This window comes from Varanus komodoensis, unplaced genomic scaffold, assembly GCF_004798865.1.
Source record: "Varanus komodoensis strain SLA01 unplaced genomic scaffold, ASM479886v1 scaffold31, whole genome shotgun sequence".
NCBI classification, from domain to species: Eukaryota; Metazoa; Chordata; class Lepidosauria; order Squamata; family Varanidae; genus Varanus; species Varanus komodoensis.
In genome coordinates this window covers 8096466-8107496 of record NW_025335780.1, presented here as the reverse complement: position 1 = coordinate 8107496, position 11031 = coordinate 8096466, and the positions used below count along the sequence as shown (strand labels likewise).

The following is an 11031-nucleotide window of genomic DNA, read 5'->3' as shown; positions in this document are numbered from 1 at the left end:
AGCACCGCCCCCGAGAGTCAGGCATGGCTGGACGTAACGTCAAGGGGAAACCTTCACCTTTATTGTTGACAGAATGTGGCAGCAAGTCTTTTCGGTTGCAACCAACCCTTCATCAGGTGCTCGCTCTCTCTCTCTCTCTCTCTTCTCTGCACCATTCGTGCCCCATGTCTGCCTGTCTGCGTGTCAGCCTATTTCTGAGACATTTGCAGGAGCTTATCGCTCTAGAGGCCAACTGGGTAAGCTGGCGATGAGGGGTCAAGCAATCCATCGGGTCCCTAGTAGCACACTTAGGACTATGGAGGAAACCTTTTTGTTCCTCCTTGGAAGAATCCACTCAATAGCATCTTCTCACAGTGTCCCACTCCTTGATGTGGTCAACACAAGCATGGCGTTTCTTCTGGTGGCAGCTTCTTCCTCTGAAGACTGCTTCTCCTCTCCCTATGAATGACTTTCACCCCGTCCCATCCTTCCTGCAGCTCAATCTCCTTATTTTTCAGAGCCTCATAAATATCACTGGCTATGGTCTCAAAGGCCAAATCCACATTGATATTGTCCTTCGCAGATGTCTCAATGAAGCGTGTGCCCAGGGAGGTCGCCAGTCCCTCTGCTTCCTCAAGAGTGACCCTGTTTATTGACTGAAGGTCACATTTGTGACCAACTAGGAGGAAGACTACTTTTTCCATAACATTGGTCACTTCGTTGTGCCACTGGAAGATGCTCTCGAATGATCGCCGGTTGGCCATATCAAAGACCAAGAGCACCCCGACTGCATTCCGGTAGAAAGATCTGGTGATGCACCTAAAACGAGAAGAGCCACAGTGATTAACCAAACCATGTGCCAGGTTTCTAGGAAGACTTTAAAGGTTTAAAACACTTTCTTGGAACTCCATTGGCAGCACACGGTCCCATACCCAGTGCATTGTTCTGGAACAATGTGTTGCAAAATATCTTACTCTGGAATTGTCAGCATAGCTCTCTAATTCAATTCACTCACTACTACATGATTATACATTTGTCCTCAGGAGAGTGAAGTATATTTCCACTGTCTTCAGAAGTCTTTTGGGCTATTCAGTTCTTGGACACTTCTTCAGGCACTTTCCATTAAGACATTAAATTTAAGATTTAAATCTTAAATCTCCATTTAAGATATTAAATTAACATCAGGATTAATAATATCTTGTGTGGCCCTTTGTATGTTGCAAGAAATGATGAAATGCTCTATCAAAAAAGCTGACAAAAAGCTTAGAGTCAGGCAAAGCATGTCTGTTGAAAAAGTACATGTGCTAATAGATAGCTAGATAGATAGACAGATGAAGATTTAGCAAAAAGTACTGTGAGTTATGGAGAAATGTGATGCATCTCACCAAAGTGGGGATGGCCATGCTCAGCTCACCTGTGTCTGTTGTCCAGGTGCTTAATGCGGATGGGCAACCAAGGCTCTGCAGCTCACCTTTCTTACCCGCCTTTAGTTTTAAGGTGCACTTGGACTGGGCAGCCCTGTCAAATAAAGCAGGGATGGGAACTGTGTGATCTTCCAGATGTGGATGGACTACACATCCCATAACCTCTCACTATTGGCTATGCAGATGGGAGATGAAGTCCAACAATCCCTGGAGGACCATATGTTTCCCATCCCTGAAACAGAGGATGCCTGAAGGTAGAGGACTGATCCCTGTCATATAGGACACGTGGCCATCCTAATCACGCCACGAAGGCAGGAAAAACATTTCTATCTATTTAGTGAGTAACTAAAGTCCTTCCTGCAAGGACAAGACACAAAACACAGCATTCTTTCCTCCACCACACACAATTCACTAAAAGCAGGTATGCACCCACTTCCGCCCTTTGTGCATTTGCAGTGCTTTTTCCACGGGGGAGTGAAAGGGGCTGGTGTACCAGCTGGATTCCTGGCCAGCAAATTGAATGGTCAGAGTCTTGCTTCCAATCCTTGGCTTGCCCCCAGTGCGACTCTCCCTGCCTGCACTCGAAAGCCCTTTCTTTGGAGCCGGGCTGGGCTGGGCGTCCCTTAAGAAGGTGCCCTTTGGAGGCTGCGCTGCGGTCGGCATTTCATTCTGGGTGTCCTCCTTCCCTAGCTGCATCCGCCCTTATCCTTCAGTTAAGGCCTCTTTCCTTGTAACTGGGCCACACCTTGTCTAACGCTGCTCTGCCTGGCGGAGTTTCCTCTACCTGATCCTCTTCGAATATTTTTGGACTGCAAAAATAGCAACAGCAGCAATGTAGAAGCTGTAGTCCTGAACTTCTGGAGGCACCAAGCTCAAGAACGCCCTCTATGCAATGGCACTTTACGAAGAGTGAGGTCAGGCGGCTCCCAATCCAAAAAAAAAAAGACCCTGGGGAAACCACAGAGGAGGGGAAGGGAGGTGAAAGTGGGTTAAATACAGAATTTGCAATTACTGCATTTTTCTCCCATCCTTTTGTGGCCTTTTTCCCCCCAGCAGGGCCCCTATGCCTTTACCAGTGACATGAATAGGGAAGGAGTCATCAGACCAACTTATCTCAGTCCTGCTGAGGTGATCAGGGTGCATTGTTTGCATAAAGCAAGCCCCTGGGATGAATAATTCGTCCAGTGAGGTCAAGCCGTGCTGGTCCATGCTGGGGGGGACCACCTTCAGGTCCCCCCCCCCGTAGAATCTGTTTCTCAACCCAGCAAAAGCAAATAAGAGCAGCCCCCCCCCATCACGACCCCACCCCGGGGCTTTCCGCCACCCCTCCTTAGCTCTTTGCATGGCTCTGCTTATGAACACAAGTCTCTCTCCACCGAGCAGCCAAGAGGAACCATGCCTTGAGCCCCTTGGAAGGAAGCCAGCAGATGGATGTGGAATTGCATGAATGGAAGGGATAAAATAATTATTCAAGCCTAAGGACTCTCAAGTGCAGCTATGCAAACAGCTGCAGGCAGACGGGGGCTTGAGGGAAGCGAAGTAATGACCATTACAGTATAAAGAGGGGCTTCCCATAAGTCCATCCACTTCAGAATCTAGAATTATTTCTATCATTGCATGCGCATCCAGAGCAGAAAGAGCCAGTACCCCCACTTTGGTGAGTGGGCTCCCCCCTTTCATAGCAGGCCGCCTGAAGAGCGGACTGGACGGTCCTTTTGCTAATTGATTTGCTATTATTGCTTTTTCAGTGAATGAATACTGCTGCTAGTTAAGTTATTCTGGATCTCTTTGCTGGCTGAAAAGCAGGTAGAAATGCATTTTTTTTAAAAGTTTGTTGCAACTGAACTTTTCTTAAAAGCTTTATGAGCTGGAATTTAAGTCTGCTGATGATTTTTTATAAGTATTGAATGAGATTCGGTGTATTTTTTGACAGTTTTCCTCTTTCTTTTCCATTGGTTCTATTTATCATATCAGCTATTAGCCAGTCTATCTCCTGTACCTGCATAACTTATCCTTTTTATTATAAATTTAGCAAATGTGCAAAATATGTATTCATACAAAAGTTATACAAAAATTAAACAGAATACAACCTTCCATATTTCACATAGTGAGGGCTGCAAAGTAGAAATGGGAATCTGCAGAAACTTTTGCTTTTTCCCTTTGCTTCCTTTCAAAAAAACAAAACCTTTTGGTCATAAAAGCAATATGCCATGTTTCCAAATACCAATCTATTGTGCTGTTTTAATTATTTTTGCAAGGGAGGGAGGGCTTTGCCATGAAAAATAGCACTTTATTGTATATAAGAGCCCCAAATGACTACAATGCGTTGTAAGTTCCACTGAAATCATCAGTCATCACATTGTTAGAATTACTTGTCCTTTTGATCAGAGAAGTTTAAGTACCCTAGCACTTTCGCGATGGGTGTTGGATGGCAACTCCCACCATCCCCAGCCAGCAGGCCAGTGGGAGCTGTAGTCCAGCACATCTGCAAGGCACCAGCTTTGTGGCGGCTGCCGCCAATGCGGTGCTTGCCTGGGTGGGAGGCTGGCAGAGCCGGGGCTCAGCGGGGCACATGCCCCAGGGGTCGAAAGTCCCTTTTAGGAACTCTGACTTCTCACCTCGGACAGCAAACAGGGCTGGATGCTGAAATCCGCCGCCATGACCCCTGCTCCTCAGTCGGAAGCCCCCTCTGCCCCAGCAGGAGCCCCCGAGGGAAGCGACCCCTCCAGGCTCTCTCCACCTGCCCAGGTGCAAGCGCAGCCCGGACCAGCGGCCTGCCCGCAGGGCCGGGAGCCGGCGGCGCGGCCTGGGGCCACGCGGGAAGCCGGCCGGGGCCTGGCCCCGAGGAGCGCGGCGAGGCGGAGCGGAGCGGAGGGCCCTGCTCACCTGAACCGCTCCTGGCCGGCGGTGTCCCAGAGCTGCAGCTTCACCCTGGCGCCCCGCGGCAGCCGCACCACCTTGCAGTAGAACTCCACGCCGGCCGTGGGGGCCTGGCCGGGGCAGAAGCGGCCCTCCGCGTAGCGGCTCAGCAGCGACGTCTTGCCCACCGTGGAGTCCCCCATCAGCAGGATCCGGAACTGGTAGCGCCAGCTCCCCGTCAGGCCGCAGAGCGCGGGCGCTGGGGCTGGCTCGGTCTCGGCGGGGGCTCCCATCGAGGCCGACGGGGAGGCGAAGCGGGTCAGGCGGGGGCGCTCGGCTGCTTCTCTCGGAGGGCCTGGGGGCCGCTCCCCGCCCAGAGGCATCGGCCTTCCCTTGCCCGTGAGACCCGCTTCTCCCATTCTTCCCTTCCCCACCCGCAACTTTCGCTCCCACCTTTGCTTCTCTCCTGCCCAAAGAAGCCAAGGCTCAGTGTCACATTTCTATCAACTCAAAGAAGTGTTTGTGTGTGTGTGTGTGTGTGAGTGAGATAGGGACCGAGGGAGGGAGGGGGAGAGGGAGGGAGTGGGGAATAGCACGCTGACAGCGCAATGTCAACTCAGTGCAACTACTGCAAATTCAAACCCAACATGTTTAGAATGGCAACATAACAATATAATTCAGCCATTCGCAGCTCGTGTTTTCGATGGGGGAAGCGCAAAACTCCGCCAGGGTCCTTTTTCTCTGCAGATAAGGCTGATCAAGGGACGTACAGCCCTGAGATTCTCTCCTGCAGACCGTGATGTCTTCTTGCCCAAAGTACTGTGATCGGGGCCCGTAACAAACAAGAAGCAGGCCTCAAATACGGACCAAATGCTGTTGACAGATGCTGGTGGCGGTTTAATACGCTCCATGAATGACCCCCCCCCCAGTCTTTCCTACAACTTAAGGGAAACTATGGCTCCTCCATTGCATACTAAAATTAGTAACTTGTATTTTGTGCATTAAACCTGCCAACCCAGTACGCTCACTGTTCTGAACTACAGCAGCCATAATCCCCAATCATTGACTGTGTTGCCTGAGGCTTATAGGAGTTGTAGTTCCAAACATTTGGCAGGCACTGGATTGCCTCCCCTGCTTTAGCAGATCACACACAAGTCTCTTATTGCTGCCTGTAAAAGCCACTGTTGACTTTAAGGGCAGCCCCTCCATCCCCTGCTTAATATTAGGGATTAATGAGGGATTTGGGGAGTGCAGCACAGCAGACCTAGCAGCCTTAGCAGAACGCTTATAAAATACCTGCTTTTGGCGGAGCAAGGCTTGTTCCCTATGGTTGGAACAAGGGAATGTACCCCGTGGCCCTCAGCTGCCCTGGAGTAGCCCAAAAGCTCAAGGGAAGGGGGTGCGGCCCTACCAGGAGGGCCAGGTTTGGTACCTGCGCCTGCGTTTCCCCACCCGTGATATGAATGGTGCAGGCTCTGGACAGGAGCAAACGGCACTGAATGCAATATTTATTTATTTATTTATTTATTTATTTATTTATTAAAACATTTTTATGCCGCCCCATTCACCGAAGCCTCGGGGCGGCTTACAACAAAAAGATTAAAATAACATTTTAAAATATATACAATAAAATACAAATATATAATATAAAACATACACTATAAAACAAGCCGCCCTGGCCAAATAAAATTCAATAATATTAACATTTAAAATACTGCTTAAATAAAAAGGTCTTCGCCTGGCGCCGAAAAACAAATAACGACGGCGCCAGGCGGACCTCTCTGGGGAGCGCATTCCATAACTTAGGCGCCACCGCTGAGAAAGCCCTCCTCCGAGTAACCACCCTCCTAACTTCTTCCATGGAGGGCTCCCGGAGAAGGGCCTCTCCTGCCGATCTCAGGGGGCGGTTGGGCATATAAGGATGTAAGCGCTCCTTCAGGTAACCAGGACCCAAGCCGTTTAGGGCTTTATAGGTCATTACCAACACCTTGAATTGGGCCCAGACTTCAATGGGAAGCCAGTGAAGCTGACGGAGAACTGGAGTCATGTGAACATAACGTCCAGTCCCCGTCAGCAGCCTGGCAGCTCTATTTTGGACCAATTGAAGTATCCGGACCGTCTTCAAGGGTAGCCCCACGTAGAGCGCGTTACAGAAGTCCAGACGGGAAGTCACCAACGCATGTGTCACTGTCGCAAGGCAGTCATTCTCCAGATAGGGGCGCAGCTGATGAATTAGCCGAAGCTGGAGGAAAGCGCTCCTCGCCACTGCTGTTACCTGAGCTTCCAGTGAAAGCTCTGGGTCGAGGAGCACTCCCAAACTGCGGACCTTGTCCCTAAGAGGGAGTGCAACCCCATTCAGGACAAGGTTCAATTCACCCTCTCTGAAGCCCGATCCACCAACCAACAGGACCTCCGTCTTGTCTGGATTGAGCTTCAGTTTATTGGCCCTCATCCAGCCCATTACCTCGGCCAGGCACCGGTTCAGCACAGCCACTGCCTCACCTGGATTGGTGGAAAACGAGAGGTAGAGCTGGGTATCATCAGCGTACTGATGGTTCCGCAGCCCACACCTCCTGATGACCTCTCCCAGCGGTTTCATGTATATGTTGAACAGCAAAGGGGACAAAATGGATCCCTGCGGTACTCCATGGCATAGCTGCCATGGCGCAGAGCCATAGTCCCCCAGCACCACCTTCTGGAACCGGCCATTGAGATAGGAGCGGAACCACTGCAAAGCAGTGCCTCCAACCCCCAATCCCGCAAGCCTATCCAGAAGGATACCATGGTCGATGGTATCGAAAGCCGCTGAGAGGTCCAGCAGAACCAACAGGGACGCACTCCCCCTGTCCTTCTCCCTGCACAGGTCATCATACAGGGCGACCAAGGCAGATTCAGTACCATACCCGGGTCTGAAGCCGGACTGCAATGGGTCCAGATAATCAGTTTCATCCAAGAGTGCTTGGAGTTGTCCCGCCACCACTCGTTCTAACACCTTGCCCAGAAATGGGATGTTGGTCACTGGTCTATAATTAGTGGCCATCTCTGGATCCAGTGACGCCTTCTTCAGGACCGGTCGGACTACCGCCTCCTTCAAAGGGGCAGGCACCCGACCCTCCCTCAGAGAAGCGTTAACCACTTCCAAGATCCAGGTTCCAATCCCGTGCTTGGAATCATTTATTAACCAAGACGGGCAAGGGTCCAAAAGGCAAGTGGTTGGACGTACTCGCCCAAGCACCTTGTCCACATCATCGGGCCGCAGTAACTGAAATTCATCCAATAAATCTGGACCAGACGGCAGCGTTGGTGTCTCCTTTGAAACCTCTGAATCAATAGTGGTGTCCAGCTCGTGACGAATCTGAGCGATTTTCTCCCTGAAATGCCTGGCAAAGTCATCACAGCGGGCCTTTGAGGGTGTAATCAGGTCTTCCTTTGGACCTGGACGGACCAGGCCTAGAATGAAAATGGAGCTAAGAAATGTCAAACAGTGGATTTGGAAGGAAGACGTCCATGTCAACATATCTGAGTCCATGGGGTGGTGGAGTCTGTCAATGAGGAGGCTGATATGACTGGATATGTTATTGATTTAATTAAGTCCCCTAGTTCCAGACACAGTTCTGCCACAGCATGGAGCAATTCTGACATGCTTCAAGAGCACCTGTCCTGAGATTATCAGGCAGTGAAAACCAAGAGCTATTGTTTTACATGATATGCAGCATGAAAGATAATTTTCTTTAGCAAGTTTGGAAACTGCCACCCGCAAGGCCTAAGCAACATCAAGCCAGGTTTAGGCAAGATCTAAGCTTGGAAATACTCAGGAGACCATCAGCCGCACAAAAACTTCAGGAAGCTAAAACTGAATATTGCTGGCAATCCTCTTTTTAAATGATTGTGCAAAGAGAAGGTATAACCTGTGTTGTGACTTCGCTAAGGGTGGAACTGTGAACACTGGCAAATTTAAAAGTGGAAGACCTCTATGATTCTATTGGGATGGTGTAACTTGGTGTCCTGCAACAGCAGGGGATTGGATCTGATGGCCTTCATGGCCCCTTCCAACTCTACTCTTCTATGCTTCTATGACCCAGGTGACATTAATATTGGGGAACTGGTGGCCTTCAGTTGGGCCCCAATTCTGGTGGGACTCCTCTCCCAGAATGTATTCATTAAAAAAGAATCCCATCTTTCTTCCATCACCTGCTTTGTTGAGCTTTATGGCTGAGTTGGGAGTTGAATCTAGAACTCCCAAGTTTCAGAACCCCTCCATCACCACCACACCTGGCCAGTACTCAGTTTATGGTTTCTAATCATGATAGCTTCGCATTTCATCTCGGAAGTACGCCTCGGGATGGCTGTCGCTGAGGACGTGAGGAAGAGGAGGCTGTCACACTCTCGTTCTGGTTGTGGGCTTCCCATGGGCATCGGATGGGAGCAGAAACCCAGATCAAACGGATCTTCGCTCTCCTCCAGCCCAGTTCTTCTTGCGTCCAGCAGAGTTAATGGAAATCAGCTGGCTCCCAGCCGAGCATAACTCAGAAGTGTGTCATATAAGGAGAAAAATAAAGTACTGCACATTGACCTTGAATGACCTGGAACAGGATGATCTTAAAGCAAGGGTGAGCAGGGAGTAGACGGGATTGCACTGGGCAATCACTGGGTAGCGCACCAAGGACTTTGGTCGCAGCGGTTTTATAACAGCAGCCACAAAAAGGTTCCTCAGCCCCATCTCGAAATGGAACTGCAGGAAGGGGAAAAGCTTGGCGCTTTTGTGTGCAAGGACTGTGAGCTCCGTTCGGTTCTGATGCTCCAAAAAAAGCCCCTGGGCTCAGAATTCTTTCAGTCCAACCTGGGCTTTGCTTAGTGGATCTCAGGACTTTAGCAGGAAAAGAAAAGAGATGCTAGACGTTACACATCAGCTGAGTCCTACTCAGGGATGTCACCCTGAAAGAAACCTACAGGTGGGCCAAAGCAACTAACAGGTCTTTTGGAGTATTGTAGGCAAGCAGGAAATCTCCTGTTCACCTGGACTTCAGGCACTTCCCTCGAAGCTTCTCGTCTAATTTCATTTAGATTTTTCACTACCATTTTGCTTATTTTTACGTTCATTTGCTTTTTCCATTTAAAAACACACAGAAAATGCTATCTGTTGGCCTTCAGATGAAGGTTTTAAAATACTGTGACAAATATTTACCCCAGACACCGTTGCATTCTAGTTAAAATATTTATTTATTCATTAGATTTTTATCCCACCTCATTAGCCATAAGTATCTTGAAATACTCTTGCACCAGCCCATGTAACACCTTGCAAATACTCTTCCTCTATAAATATATTATATATTGGCCTCAACATCTCTGATAATCTATGTTTCATAATAGAAAGTGTCAAATATTTGCCCCATAACCCTTTCCATTTTGCAAAATAATTTACCTTGCACGCACGTGCACGCGCACACACACCAGTCTTCTACATATTTCTTTCATAAGTTTTTCTCTCTCTTTTATAAGTATATAATTTTCACAGAGTTTTAGCAAGGAGTTCTACCAGAAGCATTTGGCCTGTCTGTGACATTTTATTGAGCTTTTCACTGACCTCTCAACCTGCTAGCATAGCAAAAGCATGATGAAATATTTTCCATGTTTTTCCACCTAAAGTCAGGAAAAATGTGCATTAAGTCAAAAGTTGGGAAAAGACACTATTGTCCACGTGTCTACATAGGTGTAGTTATGGTACAAATGGGTGAACATGAATATTGTAAAAAGTGAACAGGACCTAGGGAAGAAAGTCAGGTCCTATCATGTTTGAGGAGCTTTAGGAAATGGGTTTAGAAAAGTTGACAAGATATAAAATAAATATATTACTCCAGAATTATAGCTGATAACTTTGGGAAAGAAGCAATGAATAGTTAAAGGAATTCCTCTTTTGTGGCCAATATTCACAAACAAGTTTATCCTCAATCATTTAAATAGGAGCAGCAAAATACAGAGACTGCAGAATAAGCACTGGTTTCCACAGAACATCTGTTCCTAGGTGGAAATGGGACTAGTCCTCCTTGATGTCTATGTAGTTTTTCATGGCTATGTATTCTTGTATCTTTAACAGCCTTATGTCATAAAATATAAAAACCACTTAAGATTTTAAAGAATAAAATAAAGAAAACACACACTGGATCTGGGAGTCCTAAAAATAATCTAAATTTCAAGCTTAGTTCCGTAAGGTTACAATTTCCTGGGTGCCTGATCCTAAACTATGGCATATGATTTTTTGGTTGAGCCGCGAGGAAAAAGGGAGGATGCCGCCCATGGAGGAAATTATGGCCGTGGTTGAGTGGGGCGCATGCCCCGATAACGTAATGTCCGTAAATCACTCATACATGTTGCTCAGACACATGGCATGAAGCTATCAGGAAAAGCCAATACAAAGTTCTTTTTGTACATTTGATGCGTAAAGCCTGGGAATCTTGTAAATCTGTGTACATTTGGCATTTTGAACGGATGTAAATAACGGATGGGGTACTTTCTATTTTTGTAATGTTGCAATTTTTGGGCCTTTTTGTACCTTTGTAGTATGTTTTTATTTAAATAAAAAATTTCAACCTAAAAAAAAAAAAAATTTCAACCTAAACTATGGCATAAATAAGTTATTTGCCATTCCTTGATCCAGCTAAATACAAAATCCCACAGCATTATATCCCTAGCAAGAGCAAAACTGTCACTAGAACTGAGATATTAAATATTAAAATATTACACACACATTCAAGATGCTTGGATCACTTGA

The 11031-nt window shown here is 47.6% G+C and overlaps 1 protein-coding gene across 1 annotated transcript; it reads right to left on the bottom strand.

The window, feature by feature from the left end:
- Window positions 1-4738, bottom strand: LOC123027243 (ras-related protein Rab-42-like). Its single transcript, XM_044437820.1, has 2 exons — window positions 4290-4738; window positions 1-798 (listed from the first exon to the last, which is right to left on the bottom strand). Exons 1-2 carry the CDS (start codon window positions 4679-4681, stop codon window positions 375-377), a joined length of 816 nt encoding a protein of 271 aa, XP_044293755.1. The 5' UTR covers window positions 4682-4738; the 3' UTR covers window positions 1-374.
- Between the last annotated feature and the right edge of the window lie 6293 nt (window positions 4739-11031).

What these genes read in the sequence shown, in the direction of transcription:
- LOC123027243 (XM_044437820.1), bottom strand. Translation starts at nt 4,681, where the DNA reads ATGGGAGAAGCGGGTCTCACGGGCAAGGGAAGGCCGATGCCTCTGGGC. An exon ending in GCCGGCCAGGAGCGGTTCAG is followed by an intron (nt 799 to 4,289) that starts GTGAGCAGGGCC and finishes TTCTCGTTTTAG; the next exon opens with GTGCATCACCAGATCTTTCT.